Consider the following 23,126-nt stretch of genomic DNA (forward strand, 5'->3'; position numbering starts at 1 on the left):
TCCTGATAGCTAGCTGCATTGACCCTGCCTTTGATAAAACAGTGGACCAACACCAGCAGCTGACATGGCACCCCAGACCATCACTGACTGTGGGTACTTGACACTGGACTTCAGGCATTTTGGCATTTCCCTCTCCCCAGTCTTCCTCCAGACTCTGGCACCTTGATTTCCGAATGACATGCAAAATTTGCTTTCATCCGGAAAAAGTACTTTGGACCACTGAGCAACAGTCCAGTGCTGCTTCTCTGTAGCCCAGGTCAGGCGCTTCTGCCGCTGTTTCTGGTTCAAAAGTGGCTTGACCTGGGGAATGCGGCACCTGTAGCCCATTTCCTGCACACGCCTGTACACGGTGGCTCTGGATGTTTCTACTCCAGACTCAGTCCACTGCTTCCGCAGGTCCCCCAAGGTCTGGAATCGGTCCTTCTCCACAATCTTCCTCAGGGTCTGGTCACCTCTTCTCGTTGTGCAGCGTTTTCTGCCACACTTTTTCCTTCCCACAGACTTCCCACTGAGGTGCCTTGATACAGCACTCTGGGAACAGCCTATTTGTTCAGAAATTTCTTTCTGTGTCTTACTCTCTTGCTTGAGGGTGTCAATGATGGCCTTCTGGACAGCAGTCAGGTCGGCAGTCTTACCCATGATTGCAGTTTTGAGTAATGAATCAGGCTGGGAGTTTTTAAAAGCCTCAGGAATCTTTTGCAGGTGTTTAGAGTTAATTAGTTGATTCAGATGATTAGGTTAATAGCTCGTTTATAGAACCTTTTCATGATATGCTAATTTTTTGAAATAGGAATTTTGGGTTTTCATGAGCTGTATGCCAAAATCATCAATATTAAAACAATAAAAGGCTTGAACTACTTCAGTTGTGTGTAATGAATCTAAAATATATGAAAGTCTAATGTTTATCAGTACATTACAGAAAATAATGAACTTTATCACAATATGCTAATTTTTTGAGAAGGACCTGTATATAGGCCTATATTTTTTTTTGGCCGTTTTTCTCTTTCGGCTAAAAACCGGAAATGCCATTTTCGGTGGCCGAAAATTTGGTGCATCCCTAGTTTTTAATCAAGTGTGGTGAGCAAACCTATGGTAATATAATTAAATACAATATGTGTTGGGTGGGGGTATTTGATAAAATACAACTCTGACTATGATTTCAGAACAGGTATAGGCAATGCCAATAAGTGAACATTATTAATAATAATAATAATAATAATAATAATAGTAATAATAATAATAGATACAGAGATACTGATCATTTATATAATTACCCATTAATGACAATTCTTCACTTAGGGATTTAAAAAAAAAAAAAAAAAAAAAAAAAAAAAAAAAAAAAGGGAATGATATATCAGTAACAAGCTCTTTTAAAGACAACATGGGTGGCTCTTAAAAGAGCCTTTGAGTTAGCTGATCAAACAAGGTGAGACTTTACTTTGAGCTGGTGTATTTGGTCACAGCCTTTGTGCCCTCAGACACAGCGTGTTTGGCCAGTTCACCGGGCAGCAGCAGACGCACGGCGGTCTGGATCTCTCTCGATGTGATGGTGGAGCGCTTGTTGTAGTGAGCGAGACGAGACGATTCACCGGCGATGCGCTCGAAGATGTCGTTGACGAAAGAGTTCATGATTCCCATCGCCTTGGAAGAGATTCCGGTGTCAGGATGAACCTGCTTCAGCACTTTATACACGTAGATAGCATAGCTCTCCTTCCTGGCTCTCTTGCGCTTCTTTCCACCTTTGCCAGCAGTCTTAGTAACTGCCTTCTTTGAACCCTTCTTGGGCGCGGACTTCGCTGGTAGGGATGGGCGGATCGATCCTGAAATATCGATACTTCCGATACTGACGTTGTATCGAAAGGATCGATCCTCACATAAAAATATCGATTCTAAAGTGCATTTTTAACCATTAATTTTATTTATTTTACAAGAAGTTTGGTGCATAAAATAAACCTCTAAGAGGAACAACAGACTATTACCGAGTTATTGTGTAGGACAGAACTATTTCTCCTGCTCATCGGAATACAAGCAAATGCTGTAAGACAGAACCAATCGATCACACATAGCGTTCGCTGCTGACGCTTCATTCAACATTGATAATAATCAGAAATGATATTTCTTCCTCTTCTTCTCATTGCATTGAAATAATAAAGCATTATTTAAAAAAATGTTTCTTGAGTAGCAAAGTATATTAGAATGATTTCTGAAGGATCATGTGACACTCAAGAGTGGAGTAATGATGTAAAAAAAATCAGCTTTGATCACAGATGCTTTTTAAATTACATTTTTCAAAATATATTACAATAGAAAATAGTTATTTTAATTGTTCATTTTCCCAATCTTGCTGTTTTTACTGTTTGTTGTTGTTGTTGTTGTTCAAATAAGTGCAGCCTTGACACATTACAAAGTTGTACTGACCTCAGACTTTTGAACAGTATAGTGTATGTGAAATATTTATTTTAACTAGGCTAGTTTGTGTAAGTAAATTTATTTAAACTGGTTGTTAAAGTTCAAATTGGTTGTTATATCCTGTAATTGCTGTCTGTAAGAAACAATTTGTGCATCATGGTAATAATAATTAATAATACTACTACTAATTATTATTATTATTATTATACATTTTAGTACTTATGTAACACCATGGTTGTTTTTCATCAGGTACCCTCCAAGGTACACCGTATCTACCCTTAATGCGTGTGTACTTGTATGGTACTAGTGTGCTCCCTGGCTTTTAGGGGTAAAGAAAGGTGCACCTTTGAGGTTACTGCCCAGTAAAGAGCTAAAATACAAAATTTTAGTTTTCTGACAGTGTTATACACAAAAAAAAAATGAAATGTTTAAAACACATGACTTTCAAATATAATGTTAAGTAAGTATAATTACTGATTTTATTCTTTAAATAATTTAAAAGCTCAATGTAGTTTAGAGGTATCAGTATCGGTATTGGTATCGATGATACTTGGCTTGAAAATATCGGTATCGGATCGAAAATAAAATACGAGGTATCGCCCATCCCTATTCGCTGGTTCAGGCATGATGTGTTACTCAAAAACAAACGAATCTGAGTAAACTCAAATGGAACACACGAACTTTCATCCACTGTCCTATGCTAATTTTAAAAGGGAAAACGGCAGTCTGTGATTGCTTTATCTCCATGGACCAACCCTCAGAATGATTTCATTGGCCACAGTAAAGCCAATCAGGGGCTTGAAAATGTAAATCCCTCCCACCGTCTCATGATTGTCATTTACCATCCCCCATGTTTCCGTTCCTTTGATTTTCCCGCATTTTTTTTTAAAGTATGATTACAATATAATAACAACAATATAATAAAGTTGATTACCAAGTTTTATTTCAACGTTTACTTAGAATTATAAAATATGTATTACTATGTAATCCTCAAAATGTTTGTTAATTTCATCAATACGTGAATAATGACTGTTAGACTGAAAATTATAATATGGTTTATTAAATAAATCATTCTGAATTCAACAATCAAAAAAATAAATTGCAAAACTCTAATTACACAATTACGAAACTGTTCTTTGTGCGAAAGAGTGGGTGGCTCTAAAAAGAGCCGTTGGGGTTTGCTTTTTTGTTGTTGTTTCTAGGAATCACTTAACCTCCGAAACCATACAGAGTGCGTCCCTGTCGTTTCAGAGCATATACAACATCCATGGCGGTAACGGTCTTTCTTTTAGCGTGTTCAGTGTAAGTCACAGCATCACGAATAACGTTCTCCAGAAACACCTTCAACACACCGCGGGTCTCCTCATAGATCAACCCGGAAATACGCTTGACACCGCCACGGCGAGCAAGACGACGAATTGCGGGTTTAGTGATTCCTTGAATGTTATCGCGAAGAACTTTTCGGTGACGCTTAGCGCCTCCTTTACCAAGACCTTTACCACCTTTTCCTCTCCCTGACATGTCTGCAATCACGCTTCAAATCACTTTGACGGAGAAAGTTATAAAAGCTCGATAGAAAAAAAGGGGAGTTTATACTTCGCTAAAGGACCTAGGTGAAACCACAATCATGCGCGGTTCAACTAAGCGTCACCAGTTACGTCTAACCCGAGCACACCACTCATATTCTGTTCCAGTATTACATTGAGGAAATAAAGTGGGTTTAAGTACATTTATTCATATATTTTTAAATGAAATCTATAACAGCATAACATTACAAGTACTTCTGACCATTTAAAGTATTTATTCCGATTAGTTTCACAGATTATAGACGTAGTGCACATACTGCAGGTAGGGGTGGTTTCCCGGACCAAGATTAAATTAAGACAGGAGTAGGCCTTAATCTAGAATAGTTAATCATGTTTTAAAATATGGCTTTCTGAAACACAGATTAAGTACAGATTACTAACACCTGGACTATGGAGTCCTCAACTAAAATACACTCGATTAATTTAATACCACCTATGCAAATCAGGATTAGCTGGATTGAGGTTGCCTATAAAACATGGAATGAACCAAGAAAAGGTTAAAATTGTATGTAACTGAGAAGCAAATCCAAGAAAAACAATAGCAGCAGAAAAAACACTGCAATCAAAAAACAAACAAATTAATTAATTAATTAACACAACACAACAAGTGTTTGAACAAGAGAAAGCTTTTTAAAAGCAAGCAATGTAAATTGCACACAACAGGTGTCAAAATATAAAATTAGGAATGTCTAGGAATCGCTTTGTAATGAATTCTTGCATAAATTATTGCAATCAGCTGTTGTTGTTAGTTTTGCAACATTAGTATTGTTATTATTTGTTGTTAGAATTACATATTTTAACAATATCCCCATGAAAACAGTAAAGAGAGAAGAATAGCTGTTTGAGAGAGAGAGACATTGTCAGAATTATATTGGCACCCTAAAAAAATAGTATAAAAATAAGAGCATTGGGAACATAAATCTGTATTTATTGTTTGTCTTTCTGATCTTTCTTAAAAAAAAAAAAAAAAATAAATAAATAAATAAAATAAAAAAAGTAAAAGTAAATTTTATATATATATATAATTTACTTTTACTTTATATATATATATCACAAAAATCTTTTCTTTTTTTAACAAAATCACATTATGAAAATATTTTTTTTCTCTAATACACATTGGCCTAGAAATTATTATGAGTAAAATCTTTGAAGATCTACTGTACATTCCCATTTACATTTACATTTTAGGACACCAGGGTGACTAAATATATACAGGAATATAAATATGAGGGAACACAAAGGTCAATTCCCTTTATCATCCATCATAATGACACAAAAAAATAGAGTTCTGCAGATAGTTCCAATCAACAGGAAATGTTAACAATCTGCCTACAGTGATTTGTCTGTGTCTAAACTGTCTTAATGCAATGTGAGGAAAAAAGTTTGAGTGGCACAAGATTTTCCAAGGATCACAGCTGGAGAATTGCAGAAAATAGTCTTGGAGTCATAATGAGCTATGGTTGGATCTTCCAGCAGAACAATGAATCAAAAGGACCATCAAAATTAACACACACACAAAAAAAATGGGACACTGAGCACAAAATGAAGGTTCTGCCATGGATGTCCCAGTTCCCTGACCTAAACCCTATAGAAAACTGAAGACAAGAGAGTTTATCATGGAGTTGGGAATCTGAAGGGTCTGGAGTGAATCTGGATGAATATATACCATATATGATCTCTTGTCAAGTGTTTTTCAGAGTCATCAGGCATTATAGGATAGACCATAGCTGTTAAATTGACCAAAGGAGGTTGCAAAAAGTATTGAATAAAAGGGTGCTATTAATTGTGGCCAATGTGTGAGAGAAAAAAAAAAAAAAACTTTCATAGTGACATTTCCATTCCTTTTCGTTATACTTAAAGTAAAAGGCTTTTTTTTTTTTTTTTAAATAAAACACCAAAATAATTACCAGTGCAGATTTATTTTCACAGGCTTCTTTGTTTACATCCACCAAGGATACCAATAATTTTGATATATGAAGACTGGAAACACAATGTTAATCTGAAGTTAAACCTGCCTCCTGGTAGGTTTAATTTAAGATTCAATTTAGTCCTGAAGTAGCTCTAGTCTTCCTTCAGAAAATCAGCCTGTTAAATTCCTGACTAGACTAAGTCTAAGACTATTTAAAACCATGACAAAGAAAGCAGATTACTGTTAATCTGGTTTAAAGGGCCACTTTAGTCTAGGACTAGGCTTAATCTCTGTCCGGGAAACCGCCCCATAATGTCTTGTATCTTACAATCAACTGTAATGATTTTAAAAAATCTGAAACACCCTCCAACTATCATGTTATTTTAGCATGTTTTCGTAATACTACAATTTCGGTAAATAAATAAATAAATAAATAAAATAAAATAAAATACAATTAAAACCCATCAAAATCCTTTACATGTTCATAGCAAGTGATTAAAATAAATAATCTTTCATGGAAATATTGGGGTGGCTCTTAAAAGAGCCTTTGGGACTTGCATGGTTGATGCAATTAGACGCGCGCTCTCCGCGAATGTGGCGGGCTAGCTGAATGTCTTCGGGCATGATGGTCACTCTCTTAGCGTGGATGGCGCACAAGTTGGTGTCCTCAAACAGTCCAACTAAATAAGCCTTTCTAGCCTCCTGCAGGGCCATGACAGCAGAGCTCTGGAAACGCAGATCAGTCTTGAAATCTTGAGCGATTTCTCTCACCAGGCGCTGGAAAGGCAGTTTGCGAATCAGTAGCTCAGTAAATTGGTCTTTGTATTATACATAAATATATCCTACACACACACTGGTTTTGAGACCATGTGTTTTTTGTTATTTTTTAATATGACCATTGTGGAGCACAAAACTTAAAATGTGTGCATTGTTGTTTTTAAAGTGCGTTTCTATAGGATCATAATGATTGCATGAAGGAAATTACTCTCAAATAGAAAAAACAGGTTGCTCTTAAAAGAGCCTTTGGTTTTTAGAAAAACTTGATAGTCTACTTGGCTTTGGCTGGCTTGTCGTTTTTTTTGGGCAACAGCACGGCCTGAATGTTGGGCAGCACACCACCCTAAGCAATGGTCACACCACCCAAAAGCTTGTTCAACTCCTCGTCGTTGCGTACCGCTAGCTGCAGATGACAGGGAATAATACGGGTTTTATTCCCGAGCACAGCGGCCAAATAAACTGGAGCACCAGCACCAATGCGCTCACCGTAATTGCCTTTGCGGAGAAGCCTGTGAACATGGCCGACGGGAAACTGCAATCCAGCTCTAGAGGAACGAGTCTTGGCCTTGGCGCGGGCCTTTCCACCGGTTTTGCCTCTCCCACTCATTGGGGGTGCTTGCTGCAGAGTCAGATGGGAGGAGCTGGAGCTCTAGCTCCCCCTCGCTGGAGGTAATGGGTGGAGATAGACACCTAACCACACCCTAACCCTAACCCTTACCCTATTCTAACCCTAACTCCACCCATTAGTTCACACAGAGGTGGAGCTGGACCTCCAGAGAAGTGGAGCTGGAGGCCATTTGGCTCTGCAGTGAGCATTACTTGGGAAAATTGTTGTTTCACTAAACAGAAAAACTGTGAGTTTGACCCGCTGTGATATATCTTTTAAAGGAAAGGGTGCCAGCCTTCTATTGGCTAGAGTGTGAACAGATTCCAAGCCAATCAGAGAATCTCCCAGAGGTAACTGACTAATAGAGGGCTGCCACTATGTTTGCTCATTCTAAAAGTGCTTTTATTTAGTCCCCATAGATCTGTATATACTTAAATAAAGCAACATTATCTCTAGTCAGAGGTCATGCCCACTATTGTAGATATAAGCCAACCAAAATTACTTTCTCTGACAATAGTTTTGGTGTAGTCATGCCATGGTTTCCCATGTTAGCTTGAGAATATTATAGTTCAGCCCACTCAAATTTAGATTGGTCTAACAACATCCAGTTGACATAAACGGAAATTCCCTTTTGGCCTTCACAGTCGAAGTACTGAATTAACAGCAATTGTTAGCCGGATCTGTAAAATCTCATTTGGCGTACCCCATGCTCCATCTTAACTTGACTTTAGCCCGTTACTTACCAGGTGGAGATATAAGTTAACAAGTTACAACATGATCTACTGGAGTCAATCATTCCAGAGTAAACAGGATCAATTCAAATGTAACAATGTATTATCAGTCAGGTAAATGCGTATTATGTCAATTCAGAGGTAATTAATACAAGACATCAAATTCTCAAAAGTAAATCTATAAGATGCATACCTTATTATAATTTGTTTATGTTTGCAGAGACTTGATAATCATAAAAACAGACACATTCCTAATATAATCGTAGCATCAAAGCAGCATCACAGTTGAAGCAAGTTCTGCAGACACTTCTCTCAGTGTTGTGGTTTGGTTGTAGATGTACCTTGTAATTGAAGTCACAGCATTTTGTGGGTTGTTTCTATAGGCCATATAGGTAGAAAATGAACATTTAGAGTTACAGCAATACATTCAATTTTTTGCACTGGTTTCTTTCAGCTCATCGCTGAAGACACATTGCTATTTGTGTATTGCTGACTTTAGAAGCTGTTTGTAGTGAGAAAATGACAAAAGTGTTAAGAGGTCTAATAATAGAGTTGAGCTAATGGTTGTGGTTTGACTTCTGCTCTGTTTTTTTTTTTTAACAAGAGTGGGGGAGATAGTTATTTTTATCTTCAGTTATTCTGCTTCTTTAGCTTCATAAACCTCAAGAGAAAAAGATTCACAGCAACATGTGCATGTCATTTTCATTTACTTCTTAGAAACCCTGTCTAATTTCAAACTTAACTTTTGTCTCTGATTGTATGAACCAAAAGAGAAGTGAAATATCTTCTTCATATATTTCTATAAATCACACTGGATTTTGATTTTGGGTTATTGTTGTTGCAAAGTTTTACATGTGAAATATGGTGATGCAATAATACTTCCATGACAGCAAAGTGATTGTGCAGATATTGCCAGAATTTAATAACAGAGACAATGTATTACTTGTTCTTTATATCAGTCATTGTGTAAAAGCAGTTTAGTTGCAATTAACCGGACCGCTGCAATTGTAGATGAGAGAATAACTCAAATAAGAGCAGGAATTACATAAGCAGGCCTACATTAGGAGTGACCTCATGATTTTACTTTGTATTCACTGGTCTGTTCGTAATGTGTGTGGCAGCGTGAATGAACAAAACAATGCAGTGTGAGAACAACTACTGCATTCTCTGTGAAACAGTCTTTTCAAGTAACTTGCATGCACGAAAATACTACATATCTTTAATGGATGTCTTTTTCTTCCTGTTTCTTCATGTATTTCTGTGTAGAGTTTTGTCTCCTCCCTCATCTCTTCTTGAACTGTGAAACTCAGGAAGTGTCTGATTTAGTGCACACAGCGTTCTAATGTGTCTATTAACAGTCTATTAATGTGTCAGTATGGGGTCCAGTGCACTGCCTCTCATACTCGGTGAGTATTTTATTATATTCTACAGCATCTTCTGTTTTGTTATTCTGTTTTTAATACAGTATTCAGCTGAAGATAAATGATGTGCTGTGTGTAGGAGGGTTTCAGTGCTTATTGTATTGTTTATTGATTCAGTGTGATGGTATGTTGCGTGTGGATCAGATACAGAGTTTCAGAGAACATCTGTTTATCTGTGCTGTTTGTGAAAGATGGAGGCCCTGTAGACATGTGCTTTTGCTAGTTCATCTTATTTTAGGTAGTTCAGTTAAATCAGATGTATTTGTGTTAATATAGGTTTGGTTTTGTATGATATTGTATCTTTAAATAGACTCTCCACTAAAGACTCAGAGAGTTTGACATTCTCTTTGCCCCTCTTATCGAAAATGAATTGTCCACATAGTAGCCCAAAATAATCATAATAATAAAAAATATATTTAAAACACAATTTGGATGCTTAAATCACACGTACAATGTCTAAATGTAATTGCATTACATCACTAAAATAAAGTCGGTAGCAACTTCTTTGCCGAGGCAGAGCGGCGGCTGCAGTCGTGGGGCTCGCAAATGGATCTGCTGGAGGAAATGGAGACGGGTCAGTCCCTTCCTTCTTCTCCACCCACCAGATCCAGCGGTCTCACTGGGACGGAAGCACACTCTGTGGTTTCTTCCCCCCGGGGAGAGTGCTCGACCCTCCATATTTCATCCTTCGAGGAGGTGCATGTGGAGGATGTCGATGTGGCTGGGCATCAGCCCATCCAGTATGAGGAGCTTGTGGAGGTGGTGACTGTGGCCAAGCTAAAATTAGATTGGCCAGCCGAGAAACCAACAGAGCTGCAAAGAAGCAAACTCGATGAATGCTTCTTGCGGTCTAGACCATCACCTCGGTGACGGGGCTTGCCTTTTTCCCCGATCTGCACACTGAGGTGTCTAGATCATGGGGAAAGCCTTTCTCGGCCTGTGTTCACAGCTCTGCCACCCTCCATTACAGCAATGTGGTGACGCTCACAAGCTATCTGTCTCCCGGTGTGGCATCATCCCTTAAAGCCCCGACTTTGCCCACTAAGCCGCTACGTACCACGTCAGCAGGTTAGGCTGGTGCTTGCCTGCACACCATGGCAGTGTTGCAGGCATACCAGGCGGACCTGCTGAAGGAGCTGGATGAGGGTGAGGAGATAATGGAGGAGCATATCACCAAACTCCACCGAGCCACAAACCTTTTGTTGCGTGCCACCAAGGAGACCGCAGTCAAAGCTAACTGCACCAAAGACGGACCTGCGGGCCCTTCTTCAGGCAAAGAAGCCTTCGGCTAAGAAGTCCTGACGTTCGTGGCTCAGGACTTCTGAGGGCAGACCACTCTGGGGAAGAACGGTTAACACCTCATCATACGGTGCCTGTCTCTCCTCAGTGGACTCAGGAGATCGTACTGCCAACCCGTACACCCGGCATTGTAGCGAGGAGGAGGTCCTCAGAACGGCCAAAATGGTTGCTCCCTGCTGGTCATCCACTTCAGGGCGCCACTCTGGTAACACCAGAGGTCAGTCTCCAGAGACTGATTCCCTTAGTAGACCATCTGGCAGAATGGAAACATCTGCCAAACGTGTCTTAGTGGGTCCTGCACACCGTAGAGAGAGGCTACAGAATCCAGTTTGGTTCTCCTGTGCCTCTTTTTCACAGGGTTCTACCCACTCTGGTGGGCCCCGAGCAGGCTCTGATTAAGGAACAAGAAGTAAACGCTCTCTTGAGGAAGGAGACCATCGAGGTGGTCCCTTCTCATGACAGAGAGTCCGGGTTCTACAGCCAGTACTTCATTGTTCCGAAGAAGGATGGGGGTTGTGTCCAATCTTAGATCTGTGTCTGCTAAACCACGCAGTTATGCGTCTGATGTTCAAGATGCTGACACTCAGTCAGGTTGTGTCTCAAATCAGGTCCGAGGACTGGTTTGTCATGATCTAAAGGACGCATACTTCCATATCTCCATCCTTCCTCAACACAGGAAGTTCCTGAGGTTTGCTTTCGGGGTCAAAGCATACCAATATCGGGTTCTCCTATTCTTCAGCCTAGGACTCTCACCCCACACTTTCACAAAGTGTATGGATGCAGCTCTGGCTCCTCTGGAATCCAGGGCATCCGCATACTAACCTATATTGACGATTGGTTGATATTAGCTCAAACAGAGCAAATGGCAGTTCAACATCGAGATGTTGTTCTCGCTCACATGAAAGAGCTGGGGTTGAGACTAAACACCAAGAAAAGTGTGCTTTCTCCACTACAGAGGACCACTTATCTGGGCGTGGTGTGGGATTCGGCAACGATGCAGGCACATCTGTCTCCTGCTCGGATAGAGTCAATTCTCACCTCAGTCAAGAGAGTCAAAATAGGCACCGCCCTATTTTGACTCTCTTGACTGAGGTGGGGATTGAGGATTGACTCACTGTCAAACAGTTCCAGAAACTGTTACACTGTAAAACCCAATAGTTTACCTTACTTAGTTACAATTAGTTATCTTTACTTAGTTACTATACTTACTAGGTTTTATTAAGTTACAGCTACTTTCAAGGCAAATAAAACAATTTACTTACTTGCTTTGAGTGATGTTTACTTAAAATATTCAAGTATCCACAAAGAAACCAATGACATTAATAAACCAGTGAGAGGCAGCAGTGCACTAATATGTTGCTAATGTGCAACGTGACAACAGAAGAAGAAGAAAAGAAAGTTTTTGAGATGGGGCAATTTTTAGTAGACTTTTCACTCACATCTTTTTTTTTTTACTATTTGAGTTCACTCATTTCCCAAAGTCATCTGGAATGTTGAATTTTCAATACAACTGAAATATTTGAGAGAACATCATATAAGCTGACTTCATAAATTAATGTTGATTTTCCTGAAAAGGTTTTTTTTTTTTTTTTTTTTTTTTTTTTTTTTAATACTCACCATTATAGTGAATAGTGTTACTTTTGGTTGGGCACTTGGAACTTTGTTTATATTACTATAGTTTTCTTTCTGTTGTTGCAACAATGCAGCATGAAATCAGGGTTCTTTGATTTCAAAGAAAGAAAAGTAATAAATAGATTGCTTTTAGAAGGTGATCTATATTCTAATTAAATCATTAGGTTGAGTGTTTTTCATGCTGATTAATGATTTTTTTTTTTTACAATTTTACTGTTTTTCTTTTTTTTATAAACATTATAAGAAGCTTTTAACTGCGTTGATATAATCTTTTAATATTTGGGGTAATGTGCGTGAGTCACACACAGACTTCAACATTCAGCATGTGAATCACAACAATGGTAACAACTCAATTTTATTTATTTTTATTAACTATCAATAACCATTTTATGAGCTTTTTTTGTTTGTTTTTTGTTGTGCTACTACTGACACAAGACAGCAAATGAAATTGGCAAATACAAACAACAACAGTAAAGCAAAGCAATTGCATAATTTATTCATGTCGCAGTGCACTCTGGGAGTCAGTGAGTAGCTATACTAAGTCAAGAGTAAACCTAAAGTAAAGAATCAAGTACTCTCAACAGTTTTTTGTTAGTTACTACAACTCTTGTGTAAGTAAACTATACTAAGTAAGCATTTGTCAGTACAACATACTATTCCTATTTCACTTTACTTAGTTTTTTTAAGGTAATCAGTTTCCACGCTTTTTACAAGTAAAGTCAACTAATTACATTTTACAGTGTAGGTCTCCTGTACATGAGACCCCTGCAGTGGTGGCTCAGGACTTCTACAGTTTGTTTTGTTCCAGTGAAGAATCAGTGGTGTGAAACATTAACCACATTAACTTTAATATTTTCTTCTAATGTGTTTGCATGTGTAAGTCTTTTATACATAAAGTGTACATATACATTTACTTCAGATATTTCACTGTGTGTTTTGCATTGTTAAATGAATGGAAATGTTTCATATCTGTGTTTCTTCTGCTTGTAGTGTTGATGTCCTTCATCTACTCTGGATTCACTCAAGGTACTGTGCAGTACATTTGATTTTCTTTATTGATCAAATGTAAATTGTGTTGTAGTCTACATCAGAATACAGCATTTGTCTCTTTGATGTGTTATATCCATATTTTGCTGTCATACATCTTCACACAGAATCATCTGTCTGTGTAGTTCCTTATTATGCTAAAACAATGCTATTGCTGCAGTGCATGCTATTTATTCAATTAATTAGTCATGCCCAGGTAAAAATAAAGTGTACTTAAATGCACTAAAAAAATTAAATACAAGCAAGTACATATGTAGTACATTCTTATTTTTTGAGCTAAATAAAATTGTAAAATTAATATATTATAAATACACTAATTGAAAGTATATTTCTACTTTAGTACAATTGCAAAAATATACTAAATACCACTGATATTTAAATTGATTTTAGTACATTGAAATAAAATGCATTATGGCAAAAATATACAGATGGCTTTTATTGGTGTATTTCTTAAAGGTGTGCTTCAAATGATTTAAAAATGTGTTCAACCCTTTTATATAGTTATCCTAATTTTCCTAAAATCCTTATTATAGTTAAAATATATTATTAATGTAGTTGTTGTAAGTGCATTCAACAATACACCTTCACAAGGTTGCCGCAAGGCCTACATAATTTGCCTACAAGCTATCATCAGTCTTTGCAAAAACATTTGAAAGATTTTGATTCAACATCAGTTATCATTCAATATATTGATGATGTTTTGATTTGTTCAGTAGATAAAACTGAACATGAGAGAGAAGTCAAGTGGCTGCTTGATTTCCTGTACAGAGCAAACCTGAAAAAAGCTCAACTGTGTCAGACAGAAGTAATTTATTTGGGTCAAAGTATATCACAGGGTGAAAGGCGTATAACGCCTAGTTACTGTGAGGCTGTTAACTGTGCTACTTAAGGACACTTGATATAAATACACCAATTACACTCTAAAAAACAACAAAAAAAGAAAAAAAGAAAAAAAAGTTGAGAAAACATAAAACAGTGACAATTGTTAAAAGACGAGCTCTTTACATCACAGTACAACAAAAAACTAACAACAATGACAAAACAACAACAAAAAAGTTTAGATGAAGTCAGCAAACAACAACAACAAAAAAAATCCTGCATAATCATGCTGTAATGTTCAGACGTTTTTTATGTGGAAAAAAAGTGCTAGTAATGACAGTAATACTTGATTGTACTATTTAAGACACCATAAACATGTAGTTAAGTATTAATCATATTAAGAGAATGTTAACATAATTACAGTACATTTAAAATGTATTATTTTATATATAAAATATGTGGGCAATAAATTCTAAATACATTTTGCGTATTCATTATATTATTCTTATATTTTAAATAATTAGTAATTGTATTTTCTATGTATGATTTAAATGTGTATGAAGGATGGTTTCAATTGTACTAAACTGAACTGTACTAAGCGTTTTTTTTTTTTTTTTTTTTTTTTTTTTTTACAGAGAAAGTATGTTAAAAGCACATTTAGTTCAAAATTCATGGTGTCCCAAAATAGTGCAGTTGATTGCACTTAAATGTTCTTAAGATTATCTTAAGAAGTAGTAAAGAATCATTTTTAGTATATTACGTACAAAGTGTGTGGAAATAGAGCAAGTACATTATGGAAGTGCACTAAGTGTACTGAAGTAAAATGTATTTTAGTGCACTTTTTTCACCTAGATGCAGTAAAGGTTTAGTCAGACATTGATTTCAAATATGAACAAATGCATTTAAGTAAAATATTTTAATAAAAAATGTAATTACGTTTTTATTAAATTCATTTATTCACTAATTTTATAATGTTACTTTAGTTATTTATTTTCTATTAAATTATTCTATTTATTGTTTTCATTACTCATGTTTTATTAAATCTATTTATTTATTCACTTGATTTATTCAGTATGTTTGATTCATTATTTGTTATACCTGATTTCATTAAGTTTGCATTAAATGCATTTATAGTTTAGCATTTTATAGTTTATTTGTTAACTGTATCAAGTGAAATATATTAATACAATTTAAAATAAATACATCTCAAAATAACTAAGCAAAATAATTATAAAAATGAAGTAAATACATTTAATAAACACTTAATGAAATTAAGTATAATAAATAGTGAAGTGAATATGAACAATGACTATATTAAAATATGAATATATTAAAATAAATACATTAAAAATTAAGTAAGTAAAGTGAGTAAAATTAATTTACATTTAATAAAAACCTAATGAAATTAAGTATAATAAATAATGAAGTGAATATATTAAATGCATAAATACATGTGATACAATTTAAGTAACGACAAAAAAGAATAAAAAGAAGTGAATAAATGCATTTAAGTAAAATATATTAATAAAAATTACAATTAAGTTTTTATTAAACACATTTATTCACTAATTTTGTAATGTTATTTATTTAGTTATTTATTTTGTATTAAATGTAATCTATTTCTTTTTCATTACTTATTTTTCTGTTAAATCTATTTATTTATTCACTTTATATGTTCGCTTCATATGACTTTTTTTATTATGTGTTTATTATTTAGCATTATCACATGCTTTATAAGTACTTATAAACAGCCAATATCAATAGTAGAATTGGTCCTTCAAATAAAGTTTTACTATTTTATTTTATTTTATTTTATTTTATTTTATTTTGTTTTAATAATGAATGTTACATTTAGAAGAGCAAGCTAGCTTAATGCAACAATTTTCACTGTAATTAATGACTGTGTGTCTGTAAGATCTTGTGCATCTACTATCTGTAGTGTTATTCATTCAATATGGTTTTGTTATGAAAATGTGTAATAGATGAAAGACTAAGAACAGACACAGACATCATTTTTCAGTTTGATTGTGTTGTAGCCCATTATTGTCTCATCCGCTATAAATAAATAATAGTTTGTTGAAATCTGTGGACTGAACAGAACAGATACTGTACTGCTGACTGAAAGTGAAAACCTAATTTTGAGTTTTAACACATGAGATGTGTTGTTTGCTTATTTCACAGAGAGACCCAAACCTGTAGTTCATGTTCATCCTGATGAAAATGTGTTCAGTGGAGAGAAAGTCACTCTCACATGTGACATACAGCAGACAGGAGACTGGCAGTACAACTGGAATAAAGATGGAATTCCAGATAGCAGCACAAGACAAGACAAGAACTATATAATCCAATCTGTGGGTTGGTCTCATAGTGGCGTGTACAGCTGTATAGGATCTCGGTCAGAAGCTCCACAGCACTCAGAGTACAGTAAAGGAGTTACACTGACAGTATCAGGTGAGTGTGTTCATGTGTTCTTCAGACAGAATCCTTGTTTGATTTGTCTGCATTAATGTGCACATTGAACCTCCATTAATCTGATACTCGCTACATATTTTTTAGAAGTGTTTTAAGATAAATATAAGGTTCAAGCCTCAAAATATCACATTAACTTCAGAATTTAAAGTGGTTACCACTTGCATATGTATACAGAAGTTCTTATTGAGAATTAACCGAGGTTTAGATGATGAGGGTTTTACTGAAAATTATAGCTTCATTTGAAATCACCATAATAGATAGTGTTTGATTTGGCTGAGCTCTTGGCGTTTGACTTAGTCTAAGTTTGTCTTTTGTAACACAGTCTGTTTAAAAACATCATTTGTTGCACAGAAAGCTAAAATCAAAGGCGATGATGTGATTTTTGCCTATTAATTATGATGATATCATCATAAAAAGGTGTAATTCAAATATCTCACTCAAAGTCTGCTTAACAACACAAACCCTGTGATGCTAAAGCAAGAGATCCAGCAGTGATCTGAAGGACTTTTTAAACACATTGTGCACAAAAATGTTTGAAGCACTGAAAAATTCAGACACACACAGACATTGAGAATCAGTGTATGAATCTCAACAATTATGACAATCAACAAATTAAGATAAAGAGATCAACTTTGAACATAAAGCTAAAATCACAACAAAACAGCAACAAAACAATAAAGCATACGGCATTCACTGATTCATGTTGTATGTGTGTCTGAACAATACAAACTTGTGTTTGTAAACTCAAGTTGTTCGCGACATAGAACATGGGCTGATATTATGCAAATGTGTTATTTTTGCGATTGTGAGCCGACTCTTTTTTTTTTGAGAGACAATAACTTTATGTATGGTGCACTGTCGGCTTCACAACTTTGCAGATAGTTTATGTTCGCATACAGCTACATGGCACACTGCATGAAAGGTCATATTTGAAAAGGCATAATAGGAGCACTTTAAGTGAACGTAAACAGGTGGGTAAAAACTGAATGTGTCAGTATTACATGCATGCCTTCTGTCTTAAAGGGACAGCATTCCTCATTAATGTTAACCAAAATATGTTAAATAAATGTATCTAATGTGTTTGTCTTATTTTGCCTCTTTCTCAAAATTAACAACTATAATTATAATAATTATATATTATTTATATTTATATATTAAGTAAAAGTACAAGTATAATAACAAGTACTCCTTTTTCCATACTGTTAAAGGGATAGTTCACTCAAAAAAGAAAATTGCCATAATTCATTCAAGTTTTCCCAAATTGAATTTAAAATTTTGTTCAAAGATTTTATTTGAACAAATGTCGGTAACTGTAGTTTAACTAAAAGTAATGACTACAAGTTGACAAAAATGCAATGACTTTTCGTCGACTAAAACTATGAAAGACTTGAATAACTAAAATGTGACTAAGACTATTAGGTATTTTAGTCTCAAGATAAAGAGTAAGACTAAATCAAAAATGCCTGTCAAAATTAACACTGGCTTATAAACAATTTCAGCAGGGGAAAAAACACACTGATGTTGCCTTAATTTAATGGTTTGCATGCATTGTAAAAAATATTTTAAAAATTATATAAATTTATACTTTCATTGAGCACCTAACACCACCCCTATCCTAAACTTACCCACTTCTGAACATAAAACATATAACAGGCAAATAAAAGTACAGTCACAGGTATTTATTGCAGAAACCGATCATAAAACAAGCAGTACAAAAGCATTACAAACAAAGTCGTATTGCATTCCGAGTCTTCTGAAGCCACACAATATCTTTATGTGAAGAAAAGAGTAAAACATAAGGTTATAATCACTGAAAATGATCCCACTCCGATAACACACTCACATCTCATTCAAAAAGATACTCCAGAACATTAGCGTGACACAACTGGTCATGAGACACACAAGAGCCAATGGCATTTCACAACCAAGGCTGATGTAAAGCTTCTTTTGGTGTAATTTTTTGAATGTACGCACACACAGACTGAGCTTTACGGTGGACAGAGACGGCGATCGTGTCTATTCCTCTAACAAATCAATTGTTTAGCATCAGAAGACTTGGAATATTAATACTTTTTGAATAAATTATGACTGTATCTGCCTGTTATATCCTGTGTTTTATTGACAAATGGTAGGTTTAAGGGCAGGGGTTGGATTACGTGCTCGTAAATGTGTAAATAATGTAATGTATATAAAACTGTTGTGAATGTTTACATTGAAAGAAATCACACCCCAACATATATGCAATAATGGCAATATTATTACCCAATATATAATATAATAAGTGCCTTTTGCGTCAGCATTATGATGCCAAGGGTTTCTTATTTCAAGCAATGAATCACCCTGGACGTCGAAAAATATGCTAAAGGACTACCCTGTGCGTCAAAAAATGACGGCAAAGGGTCTTGACCAAGCGTCAATATTTGACGAGTTGGGAGTGAGAACGTATTGCCAGAAATGTCCACTTAATGAATACATATAAATGGCAGCTTAATGATTTTGTGTGTGTTCACTTATTCAAAGACCATATTTAGCCAGTTACAGAAAAAATAAGTCCAATATGGAGGTTGTGTTTTATTTATTAATGTGACAAAAAAAAAAAAAAAAAAAACACAACCTCCATATTGGACTTATGTCAAAAAAAAAAAAAAAAAAAAAAAAAAAAAACACAACCTCCATATTGGACTTATGTCAAAAAAAAAAAAAAAAAAAAAACGGTAACACCAGTGACACAATGAATCACCAGTGACATACATAAGACCTGATATACTGATCTTCACTGGTATTACTCATAAGGAAGGTGACACCAGTGACAGTAACACCAGTGACAATGTTAATGAAAAATGCATTTTATAAAATGGCTGCTAAAAGGTATCAAACTGTATGTTCTCAGTCATGGTATACTCACTCAAATAATTTGTTTAATCCATTTGTGTTCTTTTTTTTTTTTTTTACAATTCCCTAACAATAAAGTAGGTCATACCAGTGAGCTCAACTAAAAGCTTCATATGAAATCATGAGATAAATGAGAAAATTTCTGATAACTGAAAAGAGACAGTGGACTTAACATGGGCCTTTTGTCATAAATCTTCAGCAAATAGGAAGAAGGAAGTCAAGTGATGTCATCAGTGTGATTTTTATTTCAAAATAAAAGACTTTTGTTAAACGGTGACACAAGCGACAACTCCAGGGAACCACTATTTTCATTATATATTTTATAATTTATTCAGAATTGTTTTAATGCCATTTATACCATATATATGATAGTTACGAATACATCATTGTATTTTAAATGGTAGAAAAAAAAAAAAAAAAAAACGTTTTTGACCTCAAAATAAAGCACTTTTTCTCTGTACGTGGGCATGAGCAGGTTTGTGGTGCTTGGAATTGTAAATAAATAAATAAATAAATAAATAAATAAATAAATAAATAAATAAATAAATAAATCCATATTAATGGCTCAAGGCGGTGTAATTGTTCAAATAACATATTGTTTCATTTTAAAATATATAGAAATTGTAACCCTAAAGTGTTTTTCAAGTGTAATATTTCTGTAAAGTCTAGGGACCAAAAAATGGACATTTCCATAGTATGACCTAGTTAAGGGTTCAGAGCCCAACTTAAGCAAACCAGTTAGTGGCACATGGTTAGTATCTGTACCCGTATTAAGGACTCAAATAAAGGACTGACAAACGTATTCTGCTGCTGTGTAAACGTGGCCTCTGTCAAGTTTAAGGAGTATGCGCACATGAAAATGGCCATGTTCACACAGCAGCAAAATATGGTTGTCAGTCCTGTAGTGGAGTCCTTAATACGGTTTACATTCACACACAGTACGCAGTACACAGTATGGTTATTTATGGGCGTGGCAACCACATTCTGTAAGGCCAGGCATACACTGTGTCATTGTAGTCCGATATTAAAACAAATTCTGACTTGTGCGACCCTTTCACTCAATGTTTTTCCCTCACTGTGCCTGCGCAAAAAAAGAGCTTTAACCTTTTAATCTTTAATGCGGCAAGAAAGAAAATTAAAAGAAATCTTTTAATAAAATAATGTTATTATCACGGGAAATTTGAACCATTGTCCATCATTTTGCAATTATAATGATAAAGACAAACACGTCAGAAAATTATAAATATTTTAACCATGGTGAGCCAGTGCATGATGCCACACAAACCATTTGCAACCTGCGTGAGCGTTATGCCTGTAAAGAAGTTAAACTCCAGTCAATTTGTTTAGCTACAGAAAGTGAAAGTAAGAAAACTCACAGAGCTTTCGTAGAGACATTGGGTATTGCCTTAATTCATTTTCTAAAAAAAAAAAAAAAAAAAAAAAGAAACTCTACGTAGTGAAAAACCACAACAACAGAATTTAAGTATTTTGTGTTAAGTGCTTTTTGGAATTTTCTTGTCTGTAATAGAGGTCTTATTTTCAGTGATGACTGATTATTAGGCTACAGTGCTTCAATAGGCTTAGATCAGGGGTGCTCAACCCTGGTCCTGGAGATCGACTTTCCTGCGGAGTTCAGCTCCAACCCTGACCAAACAAACCAGAACCAGCTAATAAGGATCTCAAGGAGCGCTTGATAATTACAGACTGGTGTGTTTGATTAGGGTTGGAACTAAACTCTGCAGGAAAGTCGATCTCCAGGAACACGGTTGGCCACCCCTGATATATAGTTTCATCGTTCATTGTCTGCACAACCCAGGAAGCCTACTGTGCACGTATAGTGTGAGCACATGTATCGTGTTTGACACGATGCAAATTGTGAGCTTTGGCTTTACATCGCATGCGATCTGCTCATACAGTGTGAGTTGGTACTTTCATTAAATCGCATGTAAATCACACAGAAAACTCACAGTGTATGCCCGGTGTATGCTTGACCGAACTCACACCTGTAAATTTTCAGGACTAACAACCGCGTTCTCAGAAAACAAACGTTTGGCTCAAATGTTCCGCTCTCCACACAAATTTAAAAGCTGCTGTCAATTAATTAAGGTTTGATAAATGAATTTGCGGCTCAGTTGGACTCTTGTCATGTCAAAAAGTGATAAGACTTTAAGTTTTATGGATGTCGCCATCTTTGATATTACTTGTCACTGTTGCTATGTCTATTAATAAGAAATACTATCATTACCTATAATTAGCTATAATACTACTGATTTGCTTTATTCAGGTTGTGTTTGATTAGGGTTGGAGCTAAACTCTGCAGGGACACTGGCCCTCGAGGATTAATATTCCCCACCCCTTCTTTAGCCTGATTCACAACGGTTAGCTTAAAATAATGTTTTCTAAATTAAGTGGTACTGGTATTCGAGCATGCTGGTATTGAAACCCGTGAATTGCAGGTTTCAACACAGAGATGGCAACAAAGAGTCAAAACTTACGGACTGCAGCTTAAATAAATGCTTTATTGAAACCTTTGACTGAAAACAGTTCCACCTAATGGCCAGAACAAGATCTGTTCAATAATATTTAATAACTCACTTACACACACATTTTATTACGACTTTTTTCCTCACAATAGATATTTAGATATTCCGTTTTCAAGAGTCTATTTTCTTCTGTTCACAGATTCACCCACATCTACAGTGACTGTGTCAACAGACAGTCCTTTATTCACTGGAGAGACAGTCAATCTGACTTGTGTGATTGAGTTTTACAGTGACTGGAGACAGAGAAATGGCCTGACAGATGACCGAAAATATAACTGGACATATTACCAGATGTATGAGTGGAGATATGGGTGGTATAAAGGCACAGGCAATGTAATATTACAGACGTCTGATCGTTACACTGTAAACAGAGACACTCTCACTATCAGAGGAGCTACTGAGTCTGATCAGGATCAGTATGAGTGTATAGGACAGAGAAGTAAAAGACCAAAATCATCACAGTTTATCTCTGTTTATCTCTATGTGACGGGTGAGTTGAATATCATTGTCCTCCTAAACTCACTCTACTACTTAAAAATGAGAATCAGATGTGACACTGAATCTACAAGCTCCTTAAGTTTCTTGCATAACATAAAACATTACATTTAAGAGAACAAAAAAAAAAAAAAAAAAAAAACACTTTGCTGTGAGTCTGATCTGATTGTTTCAGATGATCTGATGTTGAATCACATTAAACGTGTAGTGAATCACCATAACTCCTCTTTAAAATCTGTTACACAAAGAGTGTGAGAGTGTCAAAATGTAGGAGCTCACTCAGTGATACTCAAAGATCATCACAGATCAGTGTTGATTGTAAGGGTTGTTGAAATCAATGAGAGCAAAGTCAGGCAGTTCAGTTAGATAAGAAAGGTCCAGAAAGACTTGGATGTTTCTCCAGTAAGTGAGTTCTATGGTAAAGGTGAATTATTTTGACTGCTTGATCCATAAGTGTGTGGTGTTCTGTAACATGACTGTTTCAGTA

At 35.6% G+C, this 23,126-nt stretch overlaps 2 protein-coding genes across 2 annotated transcripts in view; both read right to left on the reverse strand.

Annotated features, from left to right (window-relative positions):
• Positions 1-1,369: 1,369 nt before the first annotated feature.
• Positions 1,370-3,261, reverse strand: LOC127158819 (histone H2B). The gene is made up of 2 exons (XM_051101812.1): positions 3,252-3,261; positions 1,370-1,820 (listed from the first exon to the last, which is right to left on the reverse strand). The coding sequence occupies exons 1-2, from the start codon at positions 3,259-3,261 to the stop codon at positions 1,435-1,437; spliced, it is 396 nt and encodes a 131-aa protein (XP_050957769.1). The 3' UTR covers positions 1,370-1,434.
• A 330-nt stretch (positions 3,262-3,591) lies between these two features.
• The window catches only part of LOC127158822 (histone H4), a 98,605-nt gene continuing 79,070 nt past the window's right edge, over positions 3,592-23,126 (reverse strand). Inside the window, exon 2 of the mRNA XM_051101815.1 lies at positions 3,592-3,623. Coding sequence (XP_050957772.1) covers positions 3,619-3,623 — 5 coding nt within the window. The 3' untranslated portion in view covers positions 3,592-3,618. The remainder of the gene's footprint in view (positions 3,624-23,126) is intronic.

This window comes from Labeo rohita, unplaced genomic scaffold (genome assembly GCF_022985175.1).
Source record: "Labeo rohita strain BAU-BD-2019 unplaced genomic scaffold, IGBB_LRoh.1.0 scaffold_172, whole genome shotgun sequence".
Taxonomy (NCBI): Eukaryota; Metazoa; Chordata; class Actinopteri; order Cypriniformes; family Cyprinidae; genus Labeo; species Labeo rohita.